The following is a 22278-nucleotide window of genomic DNA, read 5'->3' as shown; positions in this document are numbered from 1 at the left end:
TGTGCTCATGCTTTGACTCAGTAATATGCATTACCTGTTTGAACTCTGTACAGGTAAACATCTTCTGTTCTTCTTAACCCAGTTCATGACCGCAGGGGGCAGAGCCTTTTCTAGCACCACAAGGCCTGAGAAAAAAACTCCCCCAAAACATACATCATGCTTTAACATACTTATCACACCGTAACATACTAAAAAACACCACCAAGAAAAATAAACTCCTGATGTGTGTGCAGAGCTGCACATGCCAAGTTTGGAACTGACAAAGTTTTGACAGATTTGTGTTGTTATGGTCAAGAATGAAACCCAAGGACTGATAGCAGGGATGAAAGCACAGTGAGCAGGGGGACGGTCCTGACCGGGATAACTCCTTGAATACTTTGACTTCCTGCTGATTCAGAGACCAGTTTGTAGAGACACACAGGAAGAGACACACAGGAAGTGAGGTAATGATCTTTCCTCATCATGGTGTGAGTATTCTTCTATGACACTCAAACTAGCTGTTCTCTGCCTTATCATGAAATCCTCTCAAAGTTACTGATAATCACAAATAAACAAAAAATCTAATAAAGGAACGCATGAGATGAAAATCATTTAAATCAATAAAATGACACATTCTATGACCATGTAAAAAAAATTAAAAACATTCAAATATTATCAAAACATTTACAGAATTTACTCACTGTAACAACACACCAAGGAACTAAAATCATCTAAATAGAAAAATGAAATAAGTTACCATACTAAAGTTCGTGACACAGAAATTTACATTATATACATTCATTTTACTTTTAAATGATCTCCTTTATGCTGATTAGTGGTTCATTCTGTCGAGTTCCTTGGCCAATAAGCTCCTCCCGGTAGGAATTAAAAGCCCTATTGGACACCTCCTCTACAGTCAAGAGAAGGATCAGCCAATCAGAATGCAGTAAGGCCTTTTCTGCTGTCTGACCCGGCAACAATGAGCAGTCATCTCCAAAAGCTGACGCACCCTTAGCAAGAAACCATCGTGGACATCCACACTTCAAAAAAGAAAAAAAAGAAAAGAACAAAATATATATAATATATATTTATAAAATGAACAAAAAGTAGTCAAGCATGAGAGATTCAGTCTTCTGTCAAGCTGTCAGGAAACAAAAAAGTGAAAGATCCCATTTTTCACCCAGTTTTTGTCCATTTTTTTAGTTTCTTTTTTTTCTTCTTTCTGATTTTATGTATGTTATGAAAAAAAAATCAACAACAATAACAAAAAAAGACGTCTCCTCTTCATACAGAACTGGACAATTTTCTCTGCAGGTAAACAAAATGTAAAAGTGCTTTTCAAAGAGGCTCTTATCCAGGATTTGGAAAATCATAGCAGGCACTTCAGTTCACCCCACTCTACAGTGTCCGACGCGGCTCTCTGAGGTCCTGGTGGGCAGGTGTGAGCAGGCCCTGCCCCCTCAGCCCAGGATGTCCAGGTAAACAGGTGCAGCTTTTCCCAAAGCATAGAGGACTTTCTGGATGTCTTTAATGTTCAGCCTCTGCTGTGGTTCTCTCTGCCAGCAACCCAGCATTACGTCATACACTTCCTTTGGACAGAGACGAGGCCGCTCAAGAACCCGACCTTGGGTAATACACTCGATTACCTTGGGGGAGGGGGGGGAGAGAGAGCGAGAGCGAGAGAGAGAGAGAGAGAGAGAGAGAGAGAGAGGGGGGGGGAGGGAGTGAGAGAGAGGGATAGAGAGAGAGGAGAGAGAGGGAAGGAGGGAGAGAGAGAGAGGGAAGGATAGAGAGAGAGGGAGAGAGGGAGGGAGAGAGAGATGGAGGGAGAGAGGGAGGGAGAGTTTGGAGTGGAGAGATATAAAGGAGAGAAAGATGAGAGGAGAGGGAGAGAAAAATTGAGAAGATAAGTGCAGGGAAGGCAATGAAACAGGGAGGAGCCAAACAGTCATGCAGAGGAACTCAGATATGACATATGTTCTCACAGACCACACCATTAAAGGTACAACCAGCATATCATAGCATATAAGCAGATCACACCATTAAAGTACAACCAGCATATTATAGCATATAAGCAGACCACATCATTAAAGGAACAACCAGCCTATTATAGCATATAACCAGACCACACCATTAAAGGTTCAACCCGTATATTATAGCATATAAGATGACCACACCATTAAAGATACTACCAGCACATTATAGCATATAAGCAGCACAGTGTTGGCTAGTGCAGTTAGCACTGACATGGACGACTGTCTTTCTTCACCACGGTGTGTCAGGAGAAACACACCCGGAAACACACCCAGCCTGTCTGAGGGTACTAAAGCACACACCGAGAGGCCAACGGTCCAGTGTGTGTCTGTGCCGGCTGCTCATGTGAATGTCTCATTCCTCTCCGCGTCATGGAGCTGGTGCTGTGCTAACACAATCCTGTGAGGTCCAGGTGAAAAGAAGCACTGTTTGTTCTCATTAAGCCTCAATCTATAACGTAGTGAAGTGTAAATCTCATTTGACATCACATCCCCCTAACAGTTTGCCCTAACTGTGGGTAGACCATCACTGCAAACTCAGACAGGTGCACAGGATTAAGGTAGGGTTAGAATTGGTTTTAGGGCTAGGATTAGTGTTAGGGTCAGGGTTAGGGTTGGTGTTAGGGTTAGGGTTGGTGTTAGGATTAAGGTTAGGTTTAGGATTAGGGTCAATTTAGGATTAGAAGTAAATTTAGGGTTAACTGCAGGCAGCAACTGATCCAGAAAATGTTCTAAGCAATAGTCTGTTCTGCTGTGCCCTCCTGTTCACGATGCTGGACACGGAGACCTGTGGGCTCGTCCTGGCTCACAATAACAAGCCTTTACAGTGTTTAGCTGATGCTTTTATCCAAAGTATTTTACAATTAGATCTGAACACAACTTGAGTAATTGAGGGTTAAGGGTCTTTTTCAGGGGCCCAACAGTGGCAACCTGCTGGTGGTGTGAAATGAACTGGCAACCTTTGGATTAGCAGTCCAGTAGCTTCACCACTGAGCCACTGAGCCTCCGTTCTACGGGGAGCACCAGCAGGGCCAGAGCTTTCCGCTTGTGCCCACTTAACGGTCCTCTTGTTCTCCTGGCGTAAAGTTTCATTGATTTCCTACTTAAGCATGCCAGCCACAGGCTACGCTAAACCAGACCACAGCGCTACACTGCAACTGAAGATGGAGCGCACTAACTCAAGAACACAGCAGTTCTGTAGGTCATGTGATGTCATCACGTTATGTCAGATAAAGTTGTGTAATAGTCTGTGATGTTGCATTATGTCACTCACCATGTAGTTATGGAGCCTGAGCAGGAGATGAGGAGGATGTGTTTGAGTAGGGCCACCACAAACACAAACAGCATAATGCAGTGACAATGCAGTGCTCATGCAGTGATAATTCTGTAATGATTCAGTGATAATGCAGTGATGATGCCGTGACAGTGATGATGTGGTGATACTGTGATAATGCAGTGAAGATGCAGTGACGATGCAGCGACTGTATAGTGGTGACACTGTAATGAGGTAATGATGATGTGTTGATGCATTGATAATGCAGTGATGATGTGTTGATGCAGTGTTGTTACAGTGATAATGCAGTGGCAAAGTAGTGTTGGTGCTGTATTGATGCTGTGCCAATTAACTGATGATGATCTGATGGTGAAATGGTGATGCAGTGATGATGTAACTATGATGCTGTTATTATGCAGTTACCTCATTATTAGCCAGCTGGAACCATGGCTGCTTCCCATAGGTGAAGATTTCCCAGAGGATAACCCCAAAGCTCCAGACATCGCTCTCCGTGGTGAACTTCCTGTACATGATGCTTTCTGGAGGCATCCAACGAATGGGCAGCATGGTATGACCGCCGACCTATCAGATGGCACGTGACATCACAGGTCAATAGCATGCAGAGGTACATGAAACATCATAATTTACACTGAGGCAGAGAATGTTAGCCAAGTACCAGACTCATGTTTAGACTCAAGGTTTCTTTTAAAGGTAAAGGGGGTTTAATATTTGATCAGTTATGTGCATATTGCATTATTTTGGTTCTGATTTGTTTTAATTAAAGTGGCAGGTTGACACATTACTGGCTCTTTGAGTACTGAAAGAAATCAATAAGAAAAGAGTGATTTGTTCAGCTCTGTAAAAGAGGGGATGAGAAAAAGCCCTGAGCGAAAGAGAAATGAGAGAAAGGAGAGAGAGAGAGAGAGACAGAGTGGGAAAAACTTATCCATTAAAGAAGTTTGATAGCTTCAAACCACTGAGAGATATAAATGAAGTGGCCCTCCAGGCCGTCCCCCAGCCAGATATGAATCGATTACCCAGCACAGCATTCATCTTGGCTGGCCTGCACTCCTGCACTGCACAGCTTCCTGTGGGAGGCAGTGGGCTGTGTTAATTAGGCTCATGATCGCCTGCACGGCTGACAGGGACATGGCCTTCAGAGAGCTTCGCATGCAAACTATCGACTCACACTCACGATGGCACACAGCTCAACGGAGTTTAACGTGTTTATACATGTGTTTAACCTGTGTTATACATACACGTGTTTAACCTGTGTTATACATACACGTGTTTAACCTGTGTTATACATACACGTGTTTAACCTGTGTTATACATACACGTGTTTAACCTGTGTTATACATACACGTGTTTAACCTGTGTTATACATACACGTGTTTAACCTGTGTTATACATACACGTATTTAACCTGTGTCATACATACACGTGTTTAACCTGTGTTATACATATACGTGTTTAACCTGTGTTATACATATACGTGTTTAACCTGTGTTATACATACACGTGTTTAACCTGTGTTATACATACACGTATTTAACCTGTGTCATACATACACGTGTTTAACCTGTGTTATACATATACGTGTTTAACCTGTGTTATACATACACGTGTTTAACCTGTGTTATACATACACGTATTTAACCTGTGTCATACATACACGTATTTAACCTGTGTCATACATACACGTGTTTAACCTGTGTTATACATATACGTGTTTAACCTGTGTTATACATACACGTGTTTAACCTGTGTTATACATACACGTGTTTAACCTGTGTTATACATACACGTGTTTAACCTGTGTTATACATACACGTGTTTAACCTGTGTTATACATACACGTATTTAACCTGTGTCATACATACACGTGTTTAACCTGTGTTATACATATACGTGTTTAACCTGTGTTATACATATACGTGTTTAACCTGTGTTATACATACACGTGTTTAACCTGTGTTATACATACACGTATTTAACCTGTGTCATACATACACGTGTTTAACCTGTGTTATACATATACGTGTTTAACCTGTGTTATACATACACGTGTTTAACCTGTGTTATACATACACGTATTTAACCTGTGTCATACATACACGTATTTAACCTGTGTCATACATACACGTGTTTAACCTGTGTTATACATATACGTGTTTAACCTGTGTTATACATACACGTGTTTAACCTGTGTTATACATACACGTATTTAACCTGTGTCATACATACACGTGTTTAACCTGTGTTATACATATACGTGTTTAACCTGTGTCATACATACACGTGTTTAACCTGTGTTATACATACACGTATTTAACCTGTGTCATACATACACGTGTTTAACCTGTGTTATACATACACGTGTTTAACCTGTGTTATACATACACGTATTTAACCTGTGTCATACATACACGTGTTTAACCTGTGTTATACATATACGTGTTTAACCTGTGTCATACATACACGTGTTTAACCTGTGTTATACATACACGTATTTAACCTGTGTCATACATACACGTGTTTAACCTGTGTCATACATACACGTGTTTAACCTGTGTTATACATATACGTGTTTAACCTGTGTCATACATACACGTGTTTAACCTGTGTTATACATACACGTATTTAACCTGTGTCATACATACACGTGTTTAACCTGTGTTATACATACACGTGTTTAACCTGTGTCATACATACACGTGTTTAACCTGTGTCATACATACACGTGTTTAACCTGTGTTATACATACACGTGTTTAACCTGTGTTATACATACACGTGTTTAACCTGTGTCATACATACACGTGTTTAACCTGTGTCATACATACACGTGTTTAACCTGTGTTATACATACACGTGTTTAACCTGTGTTATACATACACGTGTTTAACCTGTGTCATACATACACGTGTTTAACCTGTGTTATACATACACGTGTTTAACCTGTGTCATACATACACGTATTTAACCTGTGTTATACATACACGTATTTAACCTGTGTCATACATACACGTGTTTAACCTGTGTTATACATACACGTGTTTAACCTGTGTTATACATACACGTGTTTAACCTGTGTCATACATACACGTGTTTAACCTGTGTTATACATACATGTGTTTAACCTGTGTCATACATGTATGTGTTTAACCTGTGTTATACATACACGTGTTTAACCTGTGTTATACATACACGTGTTTAACCTGTGTTATACATACACGTGTTTAACCTGTGTCATACATACACGTGTTTAACCTGTGTTATACATACATGTGTTTAACCTGTGTCATACATGTATGTGTTTAACCTGTGTTATACATACACGTGTTTAACCTGTGTTATACATACACGTGTTTAACCTGTGTTATACATGTATGCGTTTAACCTGTGTCATACATACACGTATTTAACCTGTGTCATACATGTATGTGTTTAACCTGTTATACATACACGTGTTTAACCTGTGTTATACATACACGTGTTTAACCTGTGTTATACATGTATGCGTTTAACCTGTGTTATACATACACGTGTTTAACCTGTGTTATACATACACGTGTTTAACCTGTGTCATACATACACGTGTTTAACCTGTGTTATACATACACGTGTTTAACCTGTGTCATACATACACGTGTTTAACCTGTGTTATACATACACGTGTTTAACCTGTGTTATATATACAAGTATTTAATCTGTGTCACACATGTATGTGTTTAACCTGTGTTATACATACACATGTTTAACCTGTGTTATACATGTATGTGTTTAACCTGTGTTATACATACACGTGTTTAACCTGTGTTATACATACACGTGTTTAACCTGTGTCATACATGTATGTGTTTAACCTGTGTTATACATACACGTGTTTAACCTGTGTTATACATGCACGTATTTAACCTGTGTCACACATGTATGTGTTTAAACTGTGTTATACATACACGTGTTTAACTTGTGTTATACGTACACGTGTTTAACCTGTGTCATACATATATGTGTTTAAACTGTGTTATACATATACGTGTTTAACCTGTTATACATGTATGTGTTTAAACTGTTATACATACACGTGTTTAACCTGTGTTATACATACACGTGTTTAACCTGTGTTATACATACACGTGTTTAACCTGTGTTATACATACACGTGTTTAACCTGTGTTATACATACACGTGTTTAACCTGTGTTATACATACACGTGTTTAACCTGTGTTATACATACACGTGTTTAACCTGTGTTATACGTACATGTGTTTAACCTGCGTTATACATATATTTGTTTAAACTGTGTTATACATACAATTCTGATGTAACTTTCATTTAACACAATTTCTCAGCACTCTCAGCAAAGCTGAGCTTTCCAAAACTCAGCTATTCATATGAATAGGCCACTTTACAAATGTTTTTATAAAGACATTTACCTTAATCTATTATCTTATCTATAATCTATTCATTCGATTATGGTAAAATATCCATTGGCTCGGCAACACCAAGCTACGCTTCATCTGAGCAGAACAAAGGTCGCACTTTAGATGGTGAACTGACAGGCTGAGTATGAGTGACTCATTACTGTCGATCAGACAGGAAGGAACTCCGCTACACAAAAACTAAAATGAAAGAGTGAGTGAATGGGGCCATTTCAGACAGACATGAAACTCAGGATCTGCAAAAACAATGTGCTTCTTTCTTTTTTCTTGATCTCAGATGCCAGTTTGAAAAATAGAGAGACACAATGAGATATATGGAGACAAAAGGAGATGGAGAGGGAGCCTGAGGTGCTCTAATTAACGGTGTGAATGTAGTAATGGCTGTACTGAGCGTAAGGAACTTCTGGGGCCAGTGAGAGGTAATCAGACTTCCCTGTAATCAGACTTCCCTGTAATCAGGCTTCCCTGTAGTCCCCACACAATAAACCTCCAGACTCTCATCAGTCCCTCTCTCTCTCTCTCTCTCCCTCTCTCTCTCTACCTCTGTCTCTCTCTCTCTCTCTCGCTCTCTCTCTCTCTCCCTCCCTCCCCTCATAGCTGTCCAGTCCAGCAGCACAATTCTGAACTAGCACTCAAAGAGTGGAGAGAACAATCCAGGACCGCAGCACATACGTGTGAGTCTCACAGAGAATAAGTGTGTCTCAGCAGAAAGAGAGAGGGGGAGGGGGAGAGAGAGGGAGAAGGAAAGAAAGAGCAGAAAAGAGCAAGAGAGAATGGGAAAGGAACTAGAGGAAAGGAGGAGATGATTCTCTGCCTTTACAAGTCATGTGTCTCCAGAGCAGAGCGAGCACGGGGCTAGCCTGGTTCCTGTGTGTGTGTGTGTGTGTGTGTGTGTGTGTGTGTGTGTGTGTGTGTGTGTGTGTGTGTGTGTGTGTGTGTGTGTGTGTGTGTGTGTGTGTTGGGAGCAGAGCGAGCACGGGGCTAGCCTGGTTCCTGTGTGTGTGTGTGTTGGGAGCAGAGCGAGCACGGGGCTAGCCTGGTTCCTGTGTGTGTGTGTGTGTGTGTGTGTTGGGAGCAGAGCGAGCACGGGGCTAGCCTGGTTCCTGTGTGTGTGTGTGTGTGTGTGTGTGTGTGTGTGTGTGTGTGTTGGGAGCAGAGCGAGCACGGGGCTAGCCTGGTTCCTGTGTGTGTGTGTGTGTTGGGAGACAAAATAAACTGGTTGTATTTCTGCTTCTGGCCTCTTTCCATATGCAACTGAACACTGAGAACATGCGGGATTCTGACAGTGGAACTCCGCTTGGAACAGCAGAACTCCGGTGGAATGCAATTATGACTGGCAGCAAGTGTGAAAGCAAGAAAGATGTTTGTCCGTCCAGTCTGCAAGACCATTGTATAGAAAGCCAGAACAATCAGCACTCAGGGTGGGAATACCGGACAAGATGGGAATATCCGACAGGGTGGGAATACCGGACAAGGTGGGAATATCTGACAGGGTGGGAATATCGGATGTGAGTCACACTGCAGTAATTAGCATGTCTAATTTGGTGACTCCCCCCCCCCCCAACCCTTCTGTTAGTAATAGATTTTCTCATTATGGCAGAGAACAGGAACTCGTGGACACAAACTGTGGTCACTGGTGTGGTCACTGGTGTGGTCACTGGTGTGGTCACTGGTCGATCTAATCATCTGGGTCTGAGGCTTCAAGGAGAAGCAGAATGTGTAACATTGAGTGTGCAAACAGCAAGCGTAACACTGAATGTCATATCTCATGTGAAGAGAAAAGCAAAGATACATATGTTAAAGGATGTATGTTGAGGCACATATATTAAGATACATGTTACGTTACACATGTTAAGATGCACATGTTATGACACACGTTAACTTACACGTGTTGACACATGTAAAGACTACGCATGTCATTTAGTTTGAAAACTTCCCATTCAATGCTAACATAGACTTTGATAAGACATGGCTGTAGTTATTTAAGTATATGGGAGTTTTTTGGTTTTTTGTAGAAATCTTTCTTTAAATTCTGTGTTTTAAAATTTTAAAGATGTCTACCAAATAAGCACAAGTTAGAGAATACAAGGAAGGTAATGGAAAAGTTTACCTGCTGGGATGCTCTCAGAATGTGAATTCCCATGCCAAGCACCTTTAAGGAAGCGGAAGGCTGTTGTGAGTGCTTAGCCGCGCCAGGGACGTCTATGTCTCACGCACAACCCTAGCTTTGCCACCTCTGTGTATGTACTCACTCAACACTTTAGCGCTAATGCTACGTGTCTTTGTTAGTTGAGGTAAAGCTCTTTGGTCAGTCACGGTTGATTTACGACATGCTACAGCAGTAATTCTGACCTTACATGACAAACCCACAGTACTGTGGCTAACGGCAAATTCCAGGTGTGCTGATACCTGGTGGATGAGGACATGTGAAGCCATTCAGGTTTCACGGTTTTTAAAGCAACATTGGACAGGATACAGAGCCTGGCTGCATCTGCCATGTCAGCTGAAAATCTTGACTAAACGTTTCCATGTCCTGGGGCTCAGACACAAGCCACACTGACAGGTGAAGCAGAAACTGGAGGTGTCCGAACGTGTGTGTGTGTGTGTGTGTGTGTGTAGGTGTGTGTGTGTGTACATGTGCGCGTGTGTGTGTAGGTTTGTGTGCGTGTGTGTGTGTGTGTGTGTGTGTATGTGTGTGTGTGTGTCGGTTTGTGTGCGTGTGTGTGTGTGTGTGTGTGTATGTGTGTGTGTGTGTGTGTCGGTTTGTGTGCGTGTGTGTGTAGGTTTGTGTGCGTGTGTGTGTGTGTGTGTGTGTATGTGTGTGTGTGTGTAGGTTTGTGTGCGTGTGTGTGTGTGTAGGTGTGTATGTGTGTGTGTGTGTAGGTTTGTGTGCGTGTGTGTGTGTGTGTGTGTATGTGTGTGTGTGTGTCGGTTTGTGTGCGTGTGTGTGTGTGTGTGTATGTGTGTGTGTGTGTGTGTGTGTGTGTGTGTATGTGTGTGTGTGTGTGTCGGTTTGTGTGCGTGTGTGTGTGTGTGTGTGTATGTGTGTGTGTGTGTGTGTCGGTTTGTGTGCGTGTGTGTGTAGGTTTGTGTGCGTGTGTGTGTGTGTGTGTGTGTATGTGTGTGTGTGTGTAGGTTTGTGTGCGTGTGTGTGTGTGTAGGTGTGTGTGTGTGTGTGTGTGTATATGTGTGCGTGTGTGTAGGTTTGTGTGCGTGTGTGTGTGTGTGTGTGTAGGTGTGTGTGTGTAGGTTTGTGTGCGTGTGTGTGTGTGTATGTGTGCGTGTGTGTAGGTTTGTGTGCGTGTGTAGGTGTGTGTGTAGGTGTTTGCGTGTGTGTGTGTGTGCGTGTGTGAGTGCATGTGTGAGTGTGTGTAGGTATGTGTGTGTGTGTCTGCGTGTGTGTGTAGGTGTGTGTGGGTGTGTGTGTGTGTATGTGCGTGTGTGTAGGTTTGTGTGCGTGTGTGTATGTAGGCGTGTGTGTGTGTGTGTGTGTGTGTGTGTGTAATGCATTCTCGCTTTCGTGAGACTCGAGCTGCAGAGAGACCACCGCGCGTCTGACTGGCTCCGCCCCCACAGGTGGTCAGCTTAACCGGGCTCTTCTACAGCAGGAAATGCATCAGTGTGTCACGGGTGTCTGTTACAGGGATTTTGGCAGGCAGCCTGCTTCATAATCACTATGGATACATCCCAGCCGGCTACGAAAACGGCCTCTCCCCCGCTGCTCCCTCAGCCAATCGACAGCCAGCTGGAACCTAGAGGTAGGGATGGGCAGGTTGGCACACTGGGAACTGATCTGGAGTCAGCCAGCACTGGCAACACCACCACTACAGCACCTGTTATAATGACTCATGGAAGAATTATATTGTATTCCCAAAGATGGGTCCAACTTTCAGTGGCAGTGTGTGTGATCATGGTCCCCTAACATTAGAGAAGGAAGTACTCACTAAATGCTAATCTCCCCAAATGTGTGAACACCAAGGCCAAAACATGTCAAACCATGCTGATAGCATTTTCTGGTAGAACTTGAGAACACTGGAGAAACTCCGTAATAAGTTCTGGACTATCTGCTGCATGAAGTGGTGACAGACACATCATAAATAAAACACAGAAAAAGTGTTTGAATTGAATTCTGTCACATCTTTTTCCTTATCCACGTGTCATATATTTTTCTGAAAATGTCATCTTCCAGGAACAGAAATCCTGCCTGCCCATGAAACACCACCCACTGTTTTAACAGGCTTGTGTATGAACGGTCTGGGACATGATGCCCTATGCCCTCAGGAAACTCCGCTACATCTCATTGTGCAGTTGTTCAGAGACGTGTTTCATCTGCTCTGATGCGGACAGTCAGCTGTTCCACATCTCCACAAAGGTCCACGTGATCAGATGGACTATATGAAACACAGTCCTCAATGAGGACAACTCCCACACAGCTGCGGAAGGCACAGAGCAGCCTTGAAACTCCAAACTTCTCTTCTCTTGTTGTGAGTTCCCTGAACTGTTCCCACGTGGCTGACAGATACGAGGAGTGACGGCACCACTGACAGAATCAGGTTGTTCTGCGTAATGCAGGTTAATTGAACTCCTGCCTGTGTTTCACTCTCTCCATTCAAGTCATGAAATTGTTGCGACAGGTGCACAAGCTTCGTTTAGCATCGTAGCTACAGTGCGAGGAGCCACGCTTGAACTGCGAGGTTCAGAATTACACACGTGTGTTGGAAGCCTCCTGAAGGACTGAGCATTACAACAGACCTGAGTTTGTTTCCAATAGTGCCGACGACACTCAATTACAATCACACCTAGGTCCCTGCGCAGCGCGCCTGTTCCAGAAACCTCCAGCTATGTGCCTTGATTTGATAAAGATAGTCTGTGATTTTATATATATATACACACACACACACACACACACACATATTTTTTCAATATTTAAAAAAAAAGTAATATTATTGTGAGTCTATTGTAAGATCCTCCTATGGAAACATGCAGATCCATAACAATAACATGAGGTTAAGAATCTGATGTTTAAATTGGAAAGGCGGTGTAACGTGTGGGATGTTTTAGACAGATGTATCAACACCATGTAATATTTCAGACTGTATGCTGTGTGTCAGAGACCAGGGCCTGCAGTGTGAAGTCCAGTGGGACTGAACCCTGACTGGTGTCCCAGCGAGACTGAACCCTGGCTGGTGGAGGTTAGTGTCCCTGAGCTGCAGTGATGGCCTTACCCAGCTATGCTAACTCCAACACCAACTCCACTCCAGACTAGCTGGATGCAGTCAGCGTTATACAAACAAACCTGCTAACCTGTCTCTGCTGGTTTCTATACCCCCTTAACCTCATTAACTGGTTTCTATACCCCCTTAACCTCATTAACTGGTTTCTATACCCCTTTAACCTCATTAACTGGTTTCTATGACCTGTTAACCTCATTAACAGATTTCTATGACCTGTTAACCTCATTAACTGGTTTCTATGACCTGTTAACACCATTAACTGGTTTCTATGACTTGTTAAACACATTAACTGGGATTTCCATGAACTATTCCTCTAACACTGTGACATGCAGCTCCACATAGAATCAACAGGCTTTAGCGCAAGAGAGATCTGTATACTACCAACACCCAGCCAATAGTTATCAGGCAATGTTCGCTGCTGCCAAAAGCAGATGAAATATGAGCCAAGTTTAGCAAGGTAATTACGAATCTATCACAATTTACAATCCCGAGATGCAGAATGAATGTGTATTTCACAGGCGTCTGATGGTTAATCAGTCACCTAATTCTGCCCGTAGCCACTTAATGGAAGATCCATTTGAAATCTGATGCCTGCTGTTCTGCTCTGTGTTAAAATAATTGCAGCCCTCTGTTTGCTTCACACACCATGCTCGGGAAAGCCGAGCAGCTTGGCTTGTCCTGGGTTAGTAAGAACTGCTACACAACAACATTTCCCACGTACCCGGTAGTAGTCAGTGCTGTAGATGTCCCGCGACATTCCGAAGTCTCCGATCTTCACGAGGAGTCCGTTGCCCACCAGGCAGTTGCGTGTGGCCAGGTCTCTGTGCACAAAGTGCTGAGATGCCAGGTACACCATGCCTGCTGCGATCTGCGTGGCGATGTGCAGCATCTGGGACAGGCCCAGCTCCCCATTGGTCTGCAACGGCTGTCCATCAACCAGGATCATGGCGTCAGGCCCATGGGCTCTGCGGGCAGAGGATAACCAATCAGCATCAAGTGGGAAGGACTTTCACATACCTTTGTCCTATCACCAACTACTCTACTGAGACACGCCTCAAACTGTGTGACACAAAATCTATAAGCATGTGTGCTTGAGCAGAAACACAGCAGGCTGTTCTAACCAGGCAAACTCGCTTCTGCTAACGCTAGTGCAGTGATCTTTCTCACGGTCAGTCCAGTGCCAGCATCCCTACTGAGCAGCGTGTGGTGACTCTGGACCCTTCCCCACACACACACGCTGGGAGCAGGAACAGAATTCCACTGCATGTATGTCAGACAGTGTCTGGGAGCATAAATTCTTATCACGGTTTTGTTTCCTCCTTCCGTTTCTTGGACTATAATTTTGTGCACAGTTGTGAGTCATCTATCAGGGCATGAGAGCCAGCGATGAGGCGCTATCAGAGGGCCGAGAGGAAATGAGAGACCGAGGTCTCATCTCGTCTCACACAGCGTTAATGTCGAGGTCTCGTCTCGTCTCACACAGCGTTAACGTCGAGACTAAAGGCTGCAGTTCTGTCAGATTTTCATACAAGTATTTAAATATTACTTTAAAAATCTGAAGACACATCCACCACTACTGAGCTCCTCATACACTTCACTATGGACCTGGTACTGGGCCTGGTACTGGGTCTGGTACTGGGCCTGGAACTGAGACTGGTACTGGGCCTGGTACTGGGTCTGGTACTGGGCCTGGTACTGGGTCTGGTACTGAGACTGGTACTGGACCTGGTACTGATCTTGGAGTTGGGTCTGGTACTGGGCCTGGTACTGGGCTAGGTACTAGGTCTGGTACTGGATCTGGTACTGGGTCTGGTACTGGGTCTGGCATTGGGCCTGGTACTGGGTCTGGTACTGGTACTGAGACTGGTACTGGGTCTGGTACTGAGTCTGGTACTGGACTTGGTACTGATCTTGGAGTTGGGTCTGGTACTGGGCCTGGTACTGGGCCAGGTACTAGGTCTGGTACTGGGTCTGGTACTGGGTCTGGTACTGGGTCTGGCATTGGGCCTGGTACTGGGTCTGGTACTGGGCCTGGTACTGAGACTGGTACTGGGTCTGGTACTGAGTCTGGTACTGGGCCTGGTACTGATCTTGGAGTTGGGTCTGGTACTGGGCCTGGTACTGGATCTGGTACTGAGTCTGGTACTGGGCCTGGTACTGATCTTGGAGTTGGGTCTGGTACTGGGCCTGGTACTGGGCCAGGTACTAGGTCTTGTACTGGGTCTGGTACTGGGTCTGGCATTGGGCCTGGTACTGGGTCTGGTACTGGGTCTGGTACTGGGCCAGGTACTATGTCTGGTACTATGTCTGGTACTGGGTCTGGTACTGGGTCTGGCATTGGGTCTGGTACTGGGTCTGGTATTGGGTCTGGTACTGGGTCTGGTACTGGACCCAATCTGTGTCTGGTCTGGGTCTGTGTGCTGACACTGCTGCATAGAGGCAGGGCCTGAAATGATTCAGCATGGCCCAATACAGCTCGGTACGGCCCAATACAGCTTAGTACAGCTCAGTACAGCCCAGTACAACCCAGTATGACCCAGTATCTCCTGCTGACACCAGCATGTCCCTGCTGAGACCAACTCAGTACGTGATGATCCCTCAGAATCCACGAGTCCATCACCACGTGTCACATCACTAATCTCTGGAGAAACTGATGTGTATTTCTGTGTTGTTTAAGTAAGTAACAGCAGACAAGAGCAGACAAGTGTCCTAGTGTAAAGAACAGAAGGTGTACTGTACACAAGGCTGAAGATAAGAGTCGTGTAGTGAACCTGAGGAACTTGTTCAGGTCTCCGTGCTTCATGTACTCAAAGACCATGATGAGCGGGTCGCCGTCCACACATACGCCATAGAACTTCACTATGTGCTCATGCTGCAGGTTGGTCAGGAGCTCCGCTTCTCTCTGGAAATCCTTCCTCGCTGCCAGTGTGGGGTCCTTCAGAGTCTGCCCCACACACACACACACACACACACACACACACACACACACACAAACACAAAGTACCTTCAGAATCTGCCCCACACACAACACAAAGTAGTGCCTGAATTAGTGGAACAACACACACACGCACACACCAGGCATGAATTAATCGGTACACCAGACAAGTAACACACATAAAGAACCACGTCACAGCTGGACAGTAAACGCAGGGCCTCAGTCCCACAGCGCAGTAGAGCATGTGAAGCAGAAGACGTGACCACATTCAATGTTACAGCTCTGACTCGGAGGACAACCGTCTCACTAATGAACACAGAAGCCTCTGAATTTCCTTGATTATCTTGCAGCTGAGTTTAGGGAAAACTCACAATGCAACACTTATCTTATCTTATCTCAGCTTTATCAAATCCTTTTGCTTTTTTCCCCAGAAGATTATTTTTCATGCTTTTTTGAACCATTGCAATAAAGCAGAGACTCATTTTGTTGCATCCTGGCTGTGTGCCCAGTTCTGTGCCTCTATGGACGGTTGCGCACAGAGTCGAACGCTTTTTTTTCCGTGATAAATAAAACATGATTAAAATGCAGATGAAGTGACAACACAGAAACATCCAGAACAATCTCAGTGGTGTGGGGGATTTGTTCAGTATTAACGTCACATGTGCACTGGAGTTGATTTAAACAACAACACGCACTGAGTGCTGACTCTAAGTCCTCACAGTACAGGTGTGTGTGTACCTGCTCAGCTGTCTGCCCCTAAGCTGCACCTGACACTCCACATCTCCATCGCTGCCATCCGGACAGATTAAACTTGCTCCTGGGTAGCAAACCATGTCTTTATACACACACACACCCCAGTGGGTTTGTTTGTCATGAACCGTCTCCCAGTCTCATGGTTGGGCCTGATCCATCTGCCTGGTTCTGATGAATCTCGGATTCATTTAAACCTGAACTTTCATCACCACTCACACACACTGCTGTAAGAGATATGGAGATTAACTGGGGCCTCACAGCAGAGATGGGAAAACCTCCCTCCAAATCTGAGTCAAGTCTGGCATGACATAGCTGTCACCCCTGAACCCACCTGCCCTTCAGCCTTCTCATAGGGCCTGTAATGGGTAAAACCCACCTACAGGCTTTGGGGCTGTAAATGTGATACCAGCCCCATGGGAAGGTCTGTAAAGGTGACACCAGCTGTATTGATATAGGCTGTACGGGTGATACCAGCCCTGTTGATAGGAGCTATTTAGCTGATACCAGCTCGGTCGATAGGGGCAGTTTAGCTAACAACAGCCCTGTTGACTGTGGCAGTAAATGTGATACCAGTCCTGTCAATAGGGCTGTACGGGTGATACCAGCCCTGTATAAGTGATACCAGCTCTCTCTATTATCCAACAGCCTTCAGGGCAAAGGTCCAAAGTAGCATGTGTCACCTTGGAGTGTTGAGCCAATCAGAATGATCTAAATTAACCAATTAATTTCAACGTGTAGATAGGGCTCTGCACGTTAGCCATTACTGCTATGCCAGGTACCAGTCCAGTGGAACAGTGTGTGCAGTGCGAGCTGCTCTTGTCTGTGAGGATGAGCCATCTTATGGCAGGTCTCCCCCAACACCAGAGTCCTCTCACGCTGTGGGGGTAGATTAACAATGCCCACATCGACTGTGGGCAGAACGATACACACTGTGCTGAGTTTCCTGCTCTGGCATGCCCCCTCGTGAAGGTGAGCTGGTCAAAGACAGAAACTGTGACTGTAATCATGAGCTTCTAGAAACGTTTCGCTTCTGATTGTGCCGTATGTCTGAGGGCACTACGTCTAAATGTATTTAATGTGAAACCAAACAGGAAAAGAGCCTGTCTGTCTGTCTGCCTGCCTGCCTGCCTGCCTGCCTGCCTGCCTGCCTGCCTGTCTGCCTGTCTGCCTGCCTGCCTGCCTGCCTGTCTGTCTGTCTGTCTGTCTGTCTGCCTGCCTGCCTGTCTGTCTGCCTGCCTGGCTATCTTAGTTCCATTCAGCCTTATGTATTACATAATATCACACATATTGGTCTACCTGCATGTTGTAATATTTCTATTCTTAAACACTTGAACTTGAACTTTATTGTTTCCATTTAAGTTCTATGAAGCTTTAGTTGTTATATGCTACAATGGAACATTTCAAGCTAGAATTTTACTAACCGTTTCTGTTTCCATGACCTATATGCTAAAGCGACGTTTTGGCAAAAACTCACTTGGGTAGAAACATAACAGGTGTTAATAAAAAAGGGACAAAGCTCGTCACTAACTTTGCTGTATTTCTCATAACAATTCCTGACTTACAATGATTCATGTCAGGAATTCTGACTTGTCCCTGATGATACAGGTTAGGAATTCAGGAATTGTGTTCCCTCACCCCCTTGTACTAAGTAGTAAGTACATGTAAGTACATTGAACAAGGACAAACAAATGCCGCCAATTATGTTACAGTTACGGAGACATCCATCCCCTGTCAGTCAACAGTTATGGAGACATCTGTCCCCTGTCATGAAACAGTTATGAAGACAACCGTCCCCTGTCAGCCAACAGTCTAAATGTCCTGCAACACCTGATCTGTCTGATTAACCCACAGGCTGCAGAGATCTCTAGGTGCCGATGGGACATGAAGGCATAAACGCTGTGTTCAGGCGGCTGCGTGTTTATAGGGGGATCCTCGGTCTCTGCAAATTGCATTCCAGGTGCAGGCTTTGATGGACCTGCCGGCTGGAATTGCTTTTCACTTTAAACGCAATGTTTCCATCTGTGAGCCTTACAAAGGGAGCAGTAACATGTGGGACACAACCTGAGTGGAATAGCGATGGAAACAGCCCATTTTCAGGAGCTAGACCCCCCCGGAGGACAGGTCATATGTGTGTGAAGGAAAGTACTCCAAATATTAATAAATGATGTGATAAATGTGTTGATTGACGTGGTGGTGCATGGTTTACATGTCTTTGAAAGTTGGTCATATTTTCATATTTTCACTCTGTACACACCCAGTTAAGTCATGTGTGTGTACATGTGTGTCATGTGTGAGTTCCCGGAGGTTGGCATGTGCCTGTCTCCACACCGCCAACACACGTGGGTCAGTCACACACGGGAACACATCAGTTATGGCTATTAAACAGCACGGATGATGAATATATGCTGGGTCTTACAGCTTCCAGAGAAAGCCCCCCACACGCACACACAGGGAGAAGTGTTGGGAGAGGGAGGAGTCTTGTGAAGGGGAGGAGTCTTGTGAAGGGGAGGAGTGAGTAAACTAATTAAACTCAGTCACTGCAGGCCTCTCCTCCTCCCGCACACCATGCCCACCACAACTGTAACAACAACCAACAATTATTCCACAATTATACCACAATTATTCCACAATTATTCCACAAGACTCCATAATATTGAACAGCTTGGTAATAACACAACATGCAAAAAGATTTCATAAAAGAAAGTTAAAGTAGCATTCTCCTGAGAGGGTCTTTACCGGGAAACCTGTCCTGATGGTAGACTGGATCTGAACGGTCACGGACTGGACTCTTTTTGCCCCGGGTGACTACTTGGAGCTTTCAGTAGGTGATGCTGGGTATTAGGTATTAGTCAGAGGTTACTGTACACTGTGTTGTATACCCGTAACTCACTGGTTTCTCTCCAGGGTATTGTGATACGCTTTAACCCACACACACATACACCACCAGTCATTACTATTGATCCTTCCACTACTCAAAGTAGGCCTTCTTTCTGCACGTGGGCCGTGAGCCTGCCTCTCTAAGCCATGGGACGATTGTGTGTGTGTGTGTGTGTGTGTGTGTGTGTGTGTGTGTGTGTGTGTGTGGGCCGTGAGCTCGGCAGTGGGGCTCGTGTAACTCGAGACGGAGGTCACCCCGTTCCCATGGACACACCATCTCTTACCTTGACAGCCACGAACATCTTGTCCTTGGTGGGACTGAGGTTATAACACTCTGCCAGGAAAACCTTCCCAAAGGCCCCCTCACCCAGTTCACGCTTCAGTATGATGTCTCTTCTCTTTATATGCTGCACGTCTGAGGAGAGAGGGAGAGAGGGAGAGAGAGAGAGAGAGAGAGAGAGAGAGAGAGAGAGAGAGAGAGAGAGAGAGAGAGAGGGACAGAGAGAGAGAGAGGGAGAGAGAGAGAGAGAGAGAGAGAGAGAGAGGGAGAGAGAGTGAGAGAGAGAGAGAGTGAGAGGGAGAGAGAGAGAGAGAGAGAGGGAGAGAGAGGGAGAGAGAGAGAGAGAGATGGAGAGAGAGAGAGAGAGAGAGTGAGAGAGAGAGTGAGAGAGGGACAGAGAGAGAGCGAGAGGGGGAGAGAGAGAGGGAGAGAGAGAGGGAGAGAGAGAGTGAGAGAGGGAGAGGGGTATCAGTGTAATAGTAGACAGTGTAAGTCTTCTACATGGTGACGGTGTAAAGTGGAACTCTGGGTCTTGGGTGTGAACTTGTCACTCAAAATGACAATACAGCTCAAAAAAACATAGAACACCCAAAACAAATTTAAATCACCAAGAAAATTTACAGTAATGCTGCACACGAGAGTGCACACGGCAGAGTGGTGCTGCACATGGGAATCTCACTGTTTTTGGACCTGCACACACACACGTTCTGTTTCTGGGCCTGCACACACACATGTTCTGTTTCTGGACCTGCACACACACACGTTCTGTTTCTGGACCTGCACACACACATGTTCTGTTTCTGGGTCTGCACACATACATGATTGCATTTTTGTTTATTTTTGACCCCAGTCATCATATGGCTTCCACTCAAACACATGAAAAACTAAATAAATGTCTGATTCCTCTGAGCTTAATAAAGAAAATGTAAGCTCTCTACCCCTAAACGTGTACTGAGTGTAATATGATCCCACAGCAGTGTGACGCGGACACCTGTGGTTGTCGTGGATACAGTGGGGTGCTGAGCACAGCCCACACCCCCTCGTGCATGCGGCCGCTTCCACGTGAATGTTCACACTTCACGTGAAGGTTAGGGGCACTGCTGGGAGGGGCTCAGAAGCTCTGGAGGAAAACAGTGTGTGATTCACACTCCTGACATTAATCTGAAAACCAAGTCAGAATAAAAATGAGCCCAAGAAAGACACAAACCGAGATCACACACCCACTCCGCCCCCCCTCTGTCTCCCAGGGGAGTACACCCTATTCTCTGCCCTCAGACTTCAGACCTGCTCATAGATTTCCAGTAAACACTATAAATAACTTTAAATGACAATTACCAACATATTCACACCATAACACAACATATTCACAGAGTGCAGTCAAAACACACTGAACAAAAACACTGTAAATTCTGTTAGATAGTAATACCGCCCAAGAACAACAGAAGAGGCACGACACTTACTCACTATAAAACACAAACGACTGAATCATCAGACTAAAATATTTCCACTAATCTTTGCAAACAAGAACACCATTTAACTGTGAAGATCTAAGACACACACTGGCCTCAGACTGAGCAGACCAGTGGATGTTGCTACTGGAAGTAACATCTGCAAAGTCATCCTACTACAGAGAGAAATTTGAATCATCATCATCTGATCCACACAAGCTCTTCACTATTTTTCTTCTCTCCTTAATCCTCCCCTCCCCCTCCTTCCTCATCTCTTACTCCTGAGGATTTTATCATCTTCTTTGAGGAGGAGGTTGCAGAAATCCACCAGTCCTTTTCCACTGTTCCCACTCCTCCAACTAATGTGCATTCCCCAACATCCAACTCTTGACTTCTTTTTCTCCTCTCTCCACAGATGAAATTCTTCAACTCCTGACTTCCAGCAAACCGACTACATGTCCGCTGGATCCGATTCCTTCTGCTCTGTTCCAGACAATCGCAAGAGATCTGCTTCCTTTCATCTCTGTCATCATCAACAACTCCTTATCTTCTGGATACATGCAAACTGCATTCAAAACTGCCAGGGTGGTACCAATCCTCAAGAAGGCCACACTTGACAGCTCCAGTGTTACCAACTACAGACCGGTATTACTTCTCTCTTTCCTCTCAAAAGCCCTTGAATGAGCAGTTTATAATCAATTGTCTCTTTTTCTCACCCAGAACAAGCTGCATGATCCCAATCAGTCTGGCTACAAACTGGCACATTCTACAGAAACGGCCCTCATAGGGGTGACTGAGAAACTTCATGCTGCTAAAGCTGCCAAACAGTCATCTGTTTTGATTCTTCTAGACCTTTCAGCAGCCTTTGACACAGTGAACCACAACATTCTTCTCTCTGGCTTGGTGTGACTGTCTCTGCTTGGAGATGGTTTCAGTCCTATCAGGTGACATGGAGAGGATCCACATCCAAACCGTGTAGACTCTCCACTGGTGTTCCACAAGGCTCAGTATTGGGCCC

General features: G+C 44.8%; 1 protein-coding gene across 1 annotated transcript in view; it reads right to left on the bottom strand.

Moving 5' to 3' along the window:
- Window positions 1–603: 603 nt before the first annotated feature.
- ntrk3a (neurotrophic tyrosine kinase, receptor, type 3a) overlaps window positions 604–22278 on the bottom strand; it is a 178646-nt gene continuing 156971 nt past the window's right edge. The window contains exons 13-17 of the mRNA XM_035531913.1: window positions 19817–19947; window positions 15739–15911; window positions 13689–13932; window positions 3709–3867; window positions 604–1625 (exon numbers count right to left, since the gene is read on the bottom strand). Coding sequence (XP_035387806.1) covers window positions 1440–1625; window positions 3709–3867; window positions 13689–13932; window positions 15739–15911; window positions 19817–19947 — 893 coding nt within the window. The 3' untranslated portion in view covers window positions 604–1439. The remainder of the gene's footprint in view (window positions 1626–3708; window positions 3868–13688; window positions 13933–15738; window positions 15912–19816; window positions 19948–22278) is intronic.

Source organism: Electrophorus electricus, chromosome 12 (genome assembly GCF_013358815.1).
Source record: "Electrophorus electricus isolate fEleEle1 chromosome 12, fEleEle1.pri, whole genome shotgun sequence".
Classification (NCBI taxonomy): Eukaryota; Metazoa; Chordata; class Actinopteri; order Gymnotiformes; family Gymnotidae; genus Electrophorus; species Electrophorus electricus.
The sequence above is the reverse complement of the archived record's forward strand: the minus strand, read 5'-3'. Positions and strand labels throughout refer to the sequence as shown.